Source organism: Oncorhynchus nerka, linkage group LG6, assembly GCF_034236695.1.
Source record: "Oncorhynchus nerka isolate Pitt River linkage group LG6, Oner_Uvic_2.0, whole genome shotgun sequence".
NCBI classification, from domain to species: domain Eukaryota; kingdom Metazoa; phylum Chordata; class Actinopteri; order Salmoniformes; family Salmonidae; genus Oncorhynchus; species Oncorhynchus nerka.
In genome coordinates, this window is record NC_088401.1 from 14,532,998 (window position 1) to 14,547,448 (window position 14,451).

The 14,451-nt window shown below is 44.6% G+C and overlaps 1 protein-coding gene across 1 annotated transcript in view; it reads left to right on the top strand.

Moving 5' to 3' along the window:
• Window positions 1-9,089: 9,089 nt before the first annotated feature.
• Window positions 9,090-14,451, top strand: part of LOC115115055 (ankyrin repeat domain-containing protein 33B-like) — a 35,221-nt gene continuing 29,859 nt past the window's right edge. Inside the window, exon 1 of the mRNA XM_065019286.1 lies at window positions 9,090-10,126. Coding sequence (XP_064875358.1) covers window positions 9,695-10,126 — 432 coding nt within the window. The 5' untranslated portion in view covers window positions 9,090-9,694. The remainder of the gene's footprint in view (window positions 10,127-14,451) is intronic.

Genomic DNA, 14,451 nt, shown 5'->3' on the forward strand with positions numbered 1-14,451 from the left:
CTAGATCAGGAGACAACAGACCAGTGTCTAGATCAGGAGACAACAGACCTGTGACTCGATCAGGAGACAACAGACCTGTGACTAGATCAGGAGAAAACAGACCTACTGAACACTGAACAGCCTTGCCATCCACTCCTATTGGATCTGATTAGCTATGTACTGATACATTACAGACCGACTGAGAGGCTGCTGGGGCCGGGCCAGGGGCGGATTCGGGTCAGACACACAGAGAGAGGAGAGACTCCCTCTAGCAGATGCACAGATCCAGAGGACATTTAAAATCACAGCACCACTGGCTGGCCCTGGGACTGACATCACGAGGATCCCACTGGGAACAGATGTCTATTCCACGTTCAAATTGAAATTACGTGGCAACAACGTTGATTCAACCAGTTTGTGCTCAGTGGGATGGGACCATATTAAACACATTAGTGTAAAGGTAGCCTGCCCTGGATAGGTCTGTGAATCAATAGTTAGTTTGGTGGAGTATCTAGGCTAATGGGCTGCTCACAGTATCCCTACTTCAACTTGGCTGGTGCTGCAGGTGTGGAAATATGAAAACTACTTGGTTGAATCAAGGAAGGATATTGTATGAATTGTTGTAACTGTTTTGATTGAATGGCTGAGTCAGTCAGCTCTGAGGTAGTGTAGGGGATTCCATGACAAGAGGAACGAACTTCTATGGTTTTGATTACATCATCAAAACCTCACACATTTTCTCATTTGCGTTTCCAAGAAACAGAAAAGGGGTGTTTTTCCTGTAAAAAAAAAAGTTTTACTTCAGAATGACTGCTCATAAGTTGTGCCTTTTCTTTTCTGCAGTATGAATCATCCTAACAATGACAGTTCCTGGCACATTCTTTCTCACTTGTGCCAAACAATATAGTTTGAAAAGGGGGTTTAACATTAGGAAAGGGTAGCACTGGGTTTACCGCGTTTAGTTCTGATCAGTGGCGTCATTAGGCCTGGGCTTCCAGGGCTTCAGTCCCGGATGGTTTTGGTCCAGTCCCAAAAATAACATTATTTTACATCTCAGTCTGATATGAGTTTCTACAACCACACATCACTTGCTCTATGCAGTTTAACATTTGTATTTTTAGTGACAAATTTTACTGACAAAAATAAACAATCCAACATACTGCACTAGGCCGTAGCAGGCACTGCAAAAAGCCCCTGGACTGATGCAGTGCCTGCTGTGATTGGTCAAGATTTCACAACGCAGTGGACTGCTCACGTCCCTTGACCCTTCCTCCATCCCTCACCATAAGGGTTGATGGTAGCTAACTAGCTAGCCTCCCTCACCATAAGGGTTGGTAGTAGCTAACTAGCTAGTCTCCCTCACCATAAGGGTTGATGGTAGCTAACTAGCTAGCCTCCCTCACCATAAGGGTTGGTAGTAGCTAACTAGCTAGTCTCCCTCACCATAAGGGTTGGTAGTAGCTAACTAGCTAGTCTCCCTCACCATAAGGGTTGATGGTAGCTAACTAGCTAGCCTCCCTCACCATAAGGGTTGATGGTAGCTAACTAGCTAGCCTCCCTCACCATAAGGGTTGATGGTAGCTAACTAGCTAGTCTCCCTCGCCATAAGGGTTGGTAGTAGCTAACTACCTAGTCTCCCTCACCATAAGGGTTGGTAGTACCTAACTAGCTAGCCTCCCTCACCATAACTAGCTAGCCTCCCTCACCATAAGGGTTGATGGTAGCTAACTAGCTAGCCTCCCTCACCATAAGGGTTGATGGTAGCTAACTAGCTAGTCTCCCTCGCCATAAGGGTTGGTAGTAGCTAACTAGCTAGCCTCCCTCACCATAAGGGTTTATGGTAGCTAACTAGCCATCCTCCCTCACCATAAGGGTTGATGGTAGCTAACTAGCTAGCCTCCCTCACCATAAGGGTTGATGGTAGCTAACTAGCTAGCCTCCCTCACCATAAGGGTTGATGGTAGCTAACTAGCTAGTCTCCCTCGCCATAAGGGTTGGTAGTAGCTAACTAGCTAGCCTCCCTCACCATAAGGGTTGATGGTAGCTAACTAGCTAGTCTCCCTCGCCATAAGGGTTGGTAGTAGCTAACTAGCTAGTCTCCCTCAGCATAAGGGTTGGTAGTAGCTAACTATCTAGTCTCCCTCACCATAAGGGTTGATGGTAGCTAACTAGCTAGTCTCCCTCAGCATAAGGGTTGGTAGTAGCTAACTATCTAGTCTCCCTCACCATAAGGGTTGATGGTAGCTAACTAGCTAGTCTCCCTCAGCATAAGGGTTGGTAGTAGCTAACTATCTAGCCTCCCTCACCATAAGGGTTGATGGTAGCTAACTAACTAGCCTCCCTCAGCATAAGGGTTGATGGTAGCTAACTAGCTAGTCTCCCTCGCTATAAGGGTTGGTAGTAGCTAACTAGCTAGCCTCCCTCACCATAAGGGTTGATGGTAGCTAACTAGCTAGTCTCCCTCGCCATAAGGGTTGGTAGTAGCTAATTAGCTAGTCTCCCTCAGCATAAGGGTTGGTAGTAGCTAACTATCTAGTCTCCCTCACCATAAGGGTTGATGGTAGCTAACTAGCTAGTCTCCCTCACCATAAGGGTTGGTAGTAGCTAACTAGCTAGTCTCCCTCACCATAAGGGTTGATGGTAGCTAACTAGCTAGCCTCCCTCACCATAAGGGTTGGTAGTAGCTAAGTATCTAGTCTCCCTCACCATAAGGGTTGATGGTAGCTAACTAGCTAGTCTCCCTCAGCATAAGGGTTAACCTAGCTAATGCTAATTAGATTAGCGCTCAGCATCCTTAAACTATTGGGTGTAAGTCAAAGTTATTTAACAGTATATTTAGTGAATGGGCAAGCTAAGGATGTTGAAATAATCATGATATTAGGAATAATTCTTTATTATCTGCGAGTAGGTGATGGGTTTCGTTTCTGTAGCTAGCTTGGCTGAATAGCCACTTCGGTAGCTACTGGCTGGCTAGCTAGCTGAGACCGAAGAGATGAGATAATGTTCTTCAGTCAGAAAAACATTATCTTCTGGCATTGACACCGTGCCCCCCTGTGGACTGAGGCTGAACTTTACTGCAATATATTGAACCTTTTTTTGTATTACTCTTTTTATTCACTTATTTAGCTACTATTTTTTACCCAATTTGTAAGTCGCTCTGGATAAGAGTGTCTGCTAAATGACTTAAATGTAATGTAAATGTACATTGTTGAGAGGTTAACCTGCAAGTAAGCATTTCGTTGCACTGTGTACTCTGTGTATACGATGTCTATATGACAAAAAAAACTAACTTTATGGTGATTTTTCAGTAGCATATTGTGAAATAATATTGTAATAAAACCGAATCGTTAAAAGCTTTAAAGGAACCTGTAACCACACCTGTATAGCATAAGAAAAGCCAATATTCAAAAGAAATAGACACACATTGTAATCCAGATGCATGCCTGGGTAAGAAGTATCAGAATCAATATAATGAATGTACTTGTGAATGCAGCCTGGTAGGGGCCCCTATTATTTTTGAACCAAACTGTCACAGTTGCGCCACCAATATAAACGGGTCAGTGATTTGTAGAGTGTTAAATGATTTGTAGAGGCGGGAAAAAGCCTACCTCCAAGAAAGAACTTTGGGTGGGAAACAATAGTGGTGCCAAAAAGAGTTGATCATTTACATAGACAAGAGTGACTATGTATGTGATGTAAGGATGAATTTGTATAAAAGGAGTGTGCTGAGACTGGGAAAAACAGTTGATCCAGGGACCAGATCGGCCTGTTACTTTGTAATAAAGTCTACTTTGGATTCACAAGTTTCCGTATCTGAGAAATATTATTGGACCAATATTTCTACGACAACTTCAAATCAAATTGTATTTGTCACAAACACGTGGTTAGCAGATGTTAATGTGAGTGTAGCGAAATGCATGTGCTTCTAGTTCCGACCATGCAGTGATATCTAACAAGTAATCTAACCTAACAATTTCACAACTTGAACTTAGAAGGAGGAGGGCAGCCAGAAAGAGAGGGGAAAATATTGTCAGCTTTGTGGATAGTTTGTAGGTGAACAAAACATTGAAAATACATAGGCTCTTAAGTTATGAGTCCTCAAATGTTATGTAATCTAAAAAATATCACATTAGCTGCTAGAACTGACGAGGTCATAACTTATTCCATTCTACAGGTACATTGTTTTGGCTCATGTCTCTTTATATTCATATAGCCTAGGGCAGGGTTGGGCCCCAAAATATCTGAACTCATCAGGAGGGCCCCTCACATACACACACATTGCGAGCAAAACATTTTCTGAACTCCCTTTGGACAGTGGCGAGAAAATGTTCATTTTGTGCAATTCTACAAATTTTGCCATGTAGTGTAGAGAAAATTTTGCAGTTTTTAAGCAAGTTTTCTGCAATTGTACTCATTTTGCCATTGGGCGGAGAGGAAAAATAGCTGTTTCAACCATGATTAGGAAGTTTAGATGTGTAATGTAGTCTAGTGGCCAGCTACCTAAATGTAGTAATCATGGTTGAATTGCCGGCCGGGTGGCCCCCCATTGGTAGTCAGTCTCACTCAGATATCATATTAAAAACTGCTAACATTTCTCTCCATCCTATGGCCAAATCAAATCAAACTTTAATTATTTGTCACATGCGCCGAATACAACATGTGTAGACCTTACCGTGAAATGCTAACAGTGGGGCAAAAAAGTACTTCATTAAAAATCCTACAATGTGATTTTCTGGATTTTTTTTTCTCATTTTGTCTGTCATAGTTAAAGTGTACCTATGATGACAATTACAGACCTCTCTCATCTTTTTAAGTGGGAGAAATTGCACAATTGGTGGCTGACTAAATACTTTTTTGCCCCACTGTATATGTGCTTTCTTGAGCAGGGGTACCTTGCGGGCTCTGCAGGATTTCAGTCCTTCAGGGCGTAGTGTGTTAATAACTGTTTTCTTGGTGACTATGGTCCCAGCTGCCTTGAGATCCTTGACAAGATCCTCCCGTGTAGTTCTGGGCTGATTCTTCACCGTTCTCATCATCATTGCAACTCCACGAGGTGAGATCTTGCATGGAGCCCCAAGCCGAGGGAGATCCCTGACATCCTTGGAGAGCTCTTTGGTCTTGGCCATGGTGGAGAGTATGGAATCTGATTGATTGATTGATTGATTGATTGCTTCTGTGGACGGGTGTCTTTTATACAGATAACAAACTGAGATTAGGAGCACTCCCTTTAAGAGTGTGCTCCTAATCTCAGCTCGTTACCTGTATAAAAGACACCTGGGAGCCAGAAATCTTTCTGATTGAGAGGGGTCAAATACTTATTTCCCTCATTAAAATGCAAATCAATTTACAATATTTTTGACATGCGAGCCCACATAAACGGACCTACTACATGACAAACAATCACTCACATAAAAACATGGGGGATCAGAGGGTTAAATAATGAACAAGTAATTGGGGGATTGAAACCAGGTGTGGAAAACAAGACAAAACAATTGGAAAATGAAAAGTGGATCGGCGGTGGCTAGAAGGCCGGTGACGTCGTCTTCCGAACGCCGCCCAAACAAGGGGAGGGACCGACTTCGGCGGAAGTCGTGACAACAGCATGCCAGTGTTGCACTCAGAACAGCAGTAGTCAGGGGAAAATGGTAGGGAAGAGGATGAGTTAGGTGACTCAGACACAGGCCCAAAACAAGTTAAGTTCCCCAGTATCCCCTTGACTGTTTTGGACTGCAAAACTGAAGAGACACATCAAACACACCAGAAAGCAACATAAGAATAGGATATGATGTAGAGAGACACCAGACAAGGCACAGAAACAGAATAGGATATGATGGAGAAAGACACCAGACAAGACAAAGAGACAGCAACAGAAGAATAGGATATGATGGAGAGAGACACCAGACAAGGCACAGAGACAGAAACAGAATAGGATGTGATGGAGAGAGACACCAGACAAGGCACAGAGACAGAAACAGAATAGGATATGATTGTAGGGTTACAGATGTTTTCAGAAGATGGGCAGGGACTCTGCTGTCCTAACTTCAGGATGAAGCCAGTTCCACCATTGGGGTGCCAGGACAGAGAAGAGCTTGAACTTGGCTGAGCGGGAGCTGCCCTCTCGTAGAGGTGGGAGCCTGAAGGTAGGGACATGACTGGAGACATGACAATAATATTTGTTCATACACACAAACGACCAAAATGACAAGATACTCGGACATTGGCATAATGAGCTCAATAAAACGGCCCATGTCTAAAACGCAAAACCAATAGCCTATAGGCCAATGAAAAGAATAGATAGACAGATTGTAGGCCTACAATATGATGAAGAAATTATAATCCACCAACTTTACAGTGGCACTTACTTATCCAAATAGCTTTTCCCCTTAATTGTATTTTGAAATATTGCGAAAGACATTTTAGCTGCCGCCTGCTGTTTATTGACAGCCGCCCACAACTCAGAAATCAGCTGTTGGATATTTGCCGCGGGCTGCTCAACAGCCGGATTCCCAACTGTAGGCCTATGCCTTTTTGATATAACTAAACACAATCCACAACAATTTTGTTTAAAGAAGCCATTGACCCTCTGTGGCACAATTATTATCTCTGGTGTAGTGTTTTTAATGATTTCATTTATTTCAGTACAGACAGGACTAATTATATACTGTCATTTTGCTCATTTATTTACATTTATCTGCAGCACTTACAGCACCCCTTCCGGCGGCAATGGTTTCTTCCACCGATTGTGTACAGTAGGGTAGCCAAGTGGTTAGAGCGTTGGAAGTTCGAATCCCCGAGCTGACAAGGTACAAAGCTGTCGTTCTGCCCCTGAACAGGCAGTTAACCCACTGTTCCTAGGCCATCATTGAAAATAAGAATTTGTTCTTAACTGACTTGCCTAGTAAAAAAAAAAAAAACTCAAAAACATGAGGTTATTGCGTAGCTAGGTCTACTGTTACAATCACATTTAAAATCATCTATCAGCCTACAGTTAAAAGAGAACACATTCAGTAGGCTAAGTCAATGAAGCCAATAGTGTTTTCAGTTATATTGTTATAGAACCTATGTAGGCCTCATGTCTGTTTTGAACCAGCGTAGCACAGTTTCAATGTCCATAAGGCTAATAGGAAAACATGTCGAATGACTTGAATGGCCAATGGGAAAAGTGTCAAAATGAGTATTCGCATCAGTAGGCTAAGTGACTGGAATGCATTAGAAAAGTATTGGAGACTTCAGGAAAACATCAGGGAAGCTTATCAGGTAGGTTATAGGCCTACTGTGTGTGTAGAGAACATCTGCATTGCTTTCAATTGCTAGACTAATGATCATGAGCCCTGATCTCAATTTAGCTAATATTTCCCAGCCTAATTGTAACCAAATATCCAAATGGAGGTTCAGTGAAAAATGAAAATCTTACATTGAATGATTTATCAAGACGTGCCCCCCCCCCCATGCTTGACGCTGTCAAAACGGACACTGTCAAAACAGGCCTGAAATGATCAGTTGACCACACATGGCAATCGCTTTACACTTGTTATAAGAAGTGGTGTACTGCTGTGTTTGTTTAGGTAGCCTACTGAAGCACAGGTTTTTGCTATGATTTTGTCTTAACTTCTGAATGAAAGTTGGTACCAACATGTAGCCTATTATATAATACATTTTTAGAATATAATTACAATGCATCCTCCAAATTCTAGAATTGCATATGCCTACACATGTGGTTCAATTAATTAATAAAAACATGTTTTCTTCCTAAAACACCAAATTAGATCAACCTTATTTTAAATTAGGCAATCATCACTGTCAATCATGAACGATAATTCCCCACGTTTTACATGTGAAATGTCCATGCTGCCTTTGATCCCAATCAGTTTCACGGGAATATGATCTTATTGAGTGATATAGGCTAAGTAGCCTAATTACTATTTCATCTAATGTTAGAGCCGATGGAGATAAACATCTAATGTTAGAGCCGATGGAGATAAACATCTAATGTTAGAGCCGATGGAGATAAACATCTAATGTTAGAGCTGATGGAGATAAACATCTAATGTTAGAGCCGATGGAGATAAACACAGCCACCTGGATGTGGTTTCAATCAGAGCATGGCACGCTGTTCAGTCACATTTCAGCAAACATCCTAAATTGTCATAAGAAATTATGTGGTGTTTTTGGTCTAACAGTATCTTAACATTATGTGTGCTATTATATTTGATTTATTATGTAGAATACTAATGAATCATTAAGGCATCTTGTGAGACAGCACCATTCTGAGAAGTGGCAGCTCTTACACCTCTGGTTATAACAGTTGGATGACTTCGGGAGTGTCACCACAGCTCTATGAACTAAGCGGTGAATTCATTTGGCCCCCAAAAAATGTCTTACACCATCACAGCAACGGAAAGGTTTAGGGCTGACCCCGAAAGCCAGGGTCCTGGTGATGTCCCTGGTGAGCACGCAGTAGACAGTATCACTTAAAGTATCAAAGCTGCTCCATTGATTCTAATTACAGCACTGTGTGTGTGTGTGTGTGTGTGTGTGTGTGTGTGTGTGTGTGTGTGTGAGAGAGAGAGAGAGAGAGAGTGTGTGTGTGTGTTTGGGTACTGTGTGATTCTTTAATCAGTTTGGCTCATCGGACAGGTCAGAGTTCATGTTTGAAGTTGTTGAGTGGTTTTTGGCAATACACTGTAGATGTATGTGTTCCGGAGTAGAGAGAAGCGACTATTTCAGAGTAGAGACCCACAGTAGCAACTGTAATTGACTATTGATGGTGTCTGCTGTGGCAGGTGGGAAGGTGCAAATCACTAGACAAATATATCATCTCTCAATGTTCTAATCTCTCAATGTTAATCACAAAATGCACCAAATTCATGCATTTAGCTGTTGAAATTATTTGTACATTTTTTTTAGGGGGATGTCTCAGGACCACCCTACTGGCATTGGGCTAAACCCCCGAATGTCTTCATATCCTAGAAACGCCCCTGGCTCTGATGCTCCCGATGGGTTTGCCCGATTTTAATCTGCTCAAACGAAATGAGAGGGAGGGAGGGAAAGGGAGAGCGAAGGAAGGAAGGAAGAGAGAGAGAGAGAGAGAGAGAGAGAGAGGAGGGGGGGGTAGTACACTACGAAACTAATCGGATTATGGGAAAGTTTAGCGTGTGCCTGTTTCTCTATTCTACATTGTTTTCTATTCTATTCTAACAGTGGTTTGGTGTGTGTGGTACTTTTAATTTCTGTACTGTCTGTTTTCTCCCCGAAATGAGGACCGGAATTGTGTCTCATCTCGATGATGAAATTACAAATCGGTGGAACTCTCTCGGTTTGTTTTGCTAAAGAGGACCTTTGACTGGTGAATTAAAATGAAGAAAAAAACCACCAATAATCTTCTCATTTCGAATGCGGACTACAAACCCGTGTTGTTGCCTAGGTTGGTACTCCAGAGCGAGAGCAGAAATATGGTTTGATGTTTATTTCTCACGGAATGCGGGATGATGGAGTTGAAATATTAACCGGGAAATATTCCCCAAATGAGTCGGAGCGGCAGTTGGCCTGTTGGATTACGTCAAAACTATTTGCCAAACCTTCACTTTCATTTAATTTCCAGGCTCTTTACAAAGTTAAACTCATAATCCGCGTTGATGTTGGCAAAAACATCCAAGTGCGTCAGCCCACATCCACCATTCTTTCCCCCAAGGAGGACAGCCACCTAGGGGGTTAGATGGTTCTGATCACGGACGAGAGAGACGGAGGTGGCTCCTCTACTACGACCCGTGTCAACCAGCTGCAGCAGAGCACCAAAGGCGCCAGCGTTTTCGTCCAGGTCCACCCGACCATAACCGCCGAACCCCCGCCCTTATCAAACGACGACTCATACCTCGGGTCCTGTGAGTCTGAGGGAGACGAGGACGATGACTACGGGGAATACGACGATTTATCGTTATTACCGGACACCAAGAGTATCGCCTCGGACGACTCATTTTACCCACCGGACGATGCGTTCGCGGACAACGAGCGGACCCCCTCCCCGCAGAGTCCCGAGCCGTTGTCGTTCTTCCAGGCGTGCTGCACCAACAATGCCACGATAGTCCGGATCATGATCCGACAAGGTGTGAAGGAGGCGGAGGTGAGGGAGACGGATAAAAACAACAGGGTAAGTCGAGTTCAATGCGCCTATATGTTCAGTTTCAAATAGTTTCATCGGAAAGTGTTCTGTTTTAATGCATGTATATCCAATGGCTGCTCCTTTTGTGTGTTTGGAGATTAGGAAAATATAATTAGGTCGTTTGGACACAATGGCGCGTGAGGTGCGAACTCATATGTGCGTAATTACGCATGGTCAAAATGCGTATCCAAAGTGATCAACTGTTGCATGTCTGTTGGATGAAGACTTGGGCATTTCACACATTTATGTCACAGGAGTTAAACAAGAACATGTATTCAGATGATCAATATATCACCGACCACTGTACCTGATATTCAAACTTTCAGATTCATGAGGACCTTTGTATCCCAAAGTTAAACCTGTCCTTCCATCCCTGCTGAACTGAGTTGCTAATGTAGTTTGTTCCACATCTAGGCCTAAGTGCTGCTTTTCCCTGGTTTCCCTGGTTTTGTTATGAAACTGGTTCCCTGTAGATGGATGAAACATTACATGTGTATACTGTATTTTATCCAGTTCCATGTTTTATTCAAGTTGTTTGATATAACGACCATATTCATTTAATATCCTCTCAGGTGTGTGTGTGTGTGTGTGTGTGTGTGTGTGTTTCTCTCTACCCATAGTTTATGGGTTTAGAGAGAGGAGCCTGGAGCTCTGCTAGTCATAATTACAGCAACAGGAAAACACTGAGCCTCTCACAGTCAGCAAAACAGCCAGTCTTGTATGTGTGTATGTATGTATTTCTGTGTATCTGTGTGGATTTAGGGTAATTGTGAGAGAGTCAGTGTAATATAGGTTTGCTTTCTGACTTTCTAATATGAATCTACCTTCAAATGAAGGGCCTGTTTTAAGACAGTATTTTACAGAGACTCATGAGAATACTTTTCTAATTTAGGTCTACAGACTGTCCAGCGAGACATTACAACTCAATATCTGTTTTCTATAAAACATAGTGTAGATTTTATTAGACAATGTAAGTCAAAGAGACAGCTAGCTTTTATCAACGTTCCGATCCACCTGCTGTTTTAACTGTCATCATGACTCACCAGATGTTTTTCAACCACAGCCCTCACAACAGAGAGACCTAAGAGGAACTGGCTGGAAACAACCAGTGGGGCCCCTCCTCCTTTGACACACAGACACTCAAAGCCACTGAAGACAAACATCCCTTTAAGTCTTCACCTCTGTGCGGGGCGGCAGGGTAGCCTAGTGGTTAGAGTGTAGAGGCGACAGGGTAGCCTAGTGGTTAGAGTGTAGAGGCGACAGGGTAGCCTAGTGGTTAGAGTGTAGAGGCGGCAGGGTAGCCTAGTGGTTAGAGTGTAGAGGCGACAGGGTAGCCTAGTGGTTAGAGTGTAGAGGCGACAGGGTAGCCTAGTGGTTAGAGTGTAGAGGCGACAGGGTAGCCTAGTGGTTAGAGTGTAGAGGAGGCAGGGTAGCCTAGTGGTTAGAGTGTAGAGGCGACAGGGTAGCCTAGTGGTTAGAGTGTAGAGGCGACAGGGTAGCCTAGTGGTTAGAGTGTAGAGGCGACAGGGTAGCCTAGTGGTTAGAGTGTAGAGGCGACAGGGTAGCCTAGTGGTTAGAGTGTAGAGGTGACAGGGTAGCCTAGTGGTTAGAGTGTAGAGGCGACAGGGTAGCCTAGTGGTTAGAGTGTAGAGGCGACAGGGTAGCCTAGTGGTTAGAGTGTAGAGGCGACAGGGTAGCCTAGTGGTTAGAGTGTAGAGGCGACAGGGTAGCCTAGTGGTTAGAGTGTAGAGGAGGCAGGGTAGCCTAGTGGTTAGAGTGTAGAGGCGACAGGGTAGCCTAGTGGTTAGAGTGTAGAGGCGACAGGGTAGCCTAGTGGTTAGAGTGTAGAGGCGACAGGGTAGCCTAGTGGTTAGAGTGTAGAGGCGACAGGGTAGCCTAGTGGTTAGAGTGTAGAGGCGACAGGGTAGCCTAGTGGTTAGAGTGTAGAGGCGACAGGGTAGCCTAGTGGTTAGAGTGTAGAGGCGACAGGGTAGCCTAGTGGTTAGAGTCTAGAGGCGACAGGGTAGCCTAGTGGTTAGAGTGTAGAGGAGGCAGGGTAGCCTAGTGGTTAGAGTGTAGAGGCGACAGGGTAGCCTAGTGGTTAGAGTGTAGAGGCGACAGGGTAGCCTAGTGGTTAGAGTGTAGAGGCGACAGGGTAGCCTAGTGGTTAGAGTGTAGAGGCGGCAGGGTAGCCTAGTGGTTAGAGTGTAGAGGCGACAGGGTAGCCTAGTGGTTAGAGTGTAGAGGCGACAGGGTAGCCTAGTGGTTAGAGTGTAGAGGCGACAGGGTAGCCTAGTGGTTAGAGTGTAGAGGCGACAGGGTAGCCTAGTGGTTAGAGTGTAGAGGCGGCAGGGTAGCCTAGTGGTTAGAGTGTAGAGGCGACAGGGTAGCCTAGTGGTTAGAGTGTAGAGGCGACAGGGTAGCCTAGTGGTTAGAGTGTAGAGGCGACAGGGTAGCCTAGTGGTTAGAGTGTAGAGGCGACAGGGTAGCCTAGTGGTTAGAGTGTAGAGGCGACAGGGTAGCCTAGTGGTTAGAGCGTTGGACTAGTAACCGGAAGGTTACAAATCTGTCGTTCTTCCCCTGAACAGGCAGTTAACCCACTGTTCCTAGGCTGTCATTGAAAATAAGAATTTGTTCTTAACTGACTTGCCTAGTAAAATAAATGTTGTTTTGCTTTTTTTCATGCAAAGGACAGTTGCATAAACATACACAAACACACACACACTTGTTCTATCAGTGCGCTGTATCAGGGGCCTTTCTCAGATTGTACAGTGAAGTGGTCATGCAGTCCTCTCTGTGTGTAATCACTGATGAGGTCAGAGTGCCTGAGGGAGGAGGAGCGGGAACTACATCATCGGAACCGGAGTGCCATGATGCCGACTGGATGTGTCTCTCTGCCTGGCCCTGTGCCTGCTACCCATCTCACCCCATCAATGATCCTAGTGTGTGCGTGTGTGTGTGTGTGTGTGTGTGTGTGCGTCTCTGCCTGTCTGACTGTGCTGTGCGACACTCCTGTCTCCTGTCTCCTGTTCATTACACTGAGAGACACTCCTGTCTCCTGTCTCCTGCCTGACACTCCTGTCTGTTCATTACACTGAGAGACACTCCTGTCTCCTGTTCATTACACTGAGAGACACTCCTGTCTCCTGTCTCCTGTTCATTACACTGAGAGACACTCCTGTCTCCTTTCTCCTGTCTCCTGTTCATTACACTGAGAGACACTCCTGTCTCCTGTCTCCTTTCTCCTGTCTCCTGTTCATTACACTGAGAGACACTCCTGTCTCCTGTCTCCTGTTCATTACACTGAGAGACACTCCTGTCTCCTGTTCATTACACTGAGAGACACTCCTGTCTCTGTTCATTTCTCCTGTCTCCTGTTCATTACACTGAGAGACACTCCTGTCTCCTGTCCTCCTGTTCATTACACTGAGAGACACTCCTGTCTCCTGTTCATTCTGAGACCTCCTGTCTCCTGTCTCCTGTTCATTACACTGAGACACTCCTGTCTCCTGTCTACCTGAGAGACACTCCTGTCTCCTGTTCATTACACTGAGAGACACTCCTGTCTCCTGTCTCCTGTTCATTACACTGAGAGACACTCCTGTCTCCTGTTCATTACACTGAGAGACACTCCTGTCTCCTGTCTCCTGTTCATTACACTGAGAGACACTCCTGTCTCCTGTTCATTACACTGAGAGACACTCCTGTCTCCTGTCTCCTGTCTCCTGTTCATTACACTGAGAGACACTCCTGTCTCCTGTTCATTACACTGAGAGACACTCCTGTCTCCTGTCTCCTGTTCATTACACTGAGAGACACTCCTGTCTCCTGTCTCCTGTTCATTACACTGAGAGACACTCCTGTCCTGTCTCCTGTTCATTACACTGAGAGACACTCCTGTCTCCTGTCTCCTGTCTCCTGTTCATTACACTGAGAGACACTCCTGTCTCCTGTCTCCTGTTCATTACACTGAGAGACACTCATGTCTCCTGTCTCCTGTTCATTACACTGAGAGACACTCCTGTCTCCTGTCTCCTGTTCATTACACTGAGAGACACTCCTGTCTCCTGTTCATTACACTGAGAGACACTCCTGTCTCCTGTCTCCTGTTCATTACACTGAGAGACACTCCTGTCTCCTGTCTCCTGTTCATTACACTGAGAGACACTCCTGTCTCCTGTCTCCTGTTCATTACACTGAGAGACACTCCTGTCTCCTGTCTCCTGTTCATTACACTGAGAGACACTCCTGTCTCCTGTCTCCTGTTCATTACACTGAGAGACACTCCTGTCTCCTGTCTCCTGTTCATTACA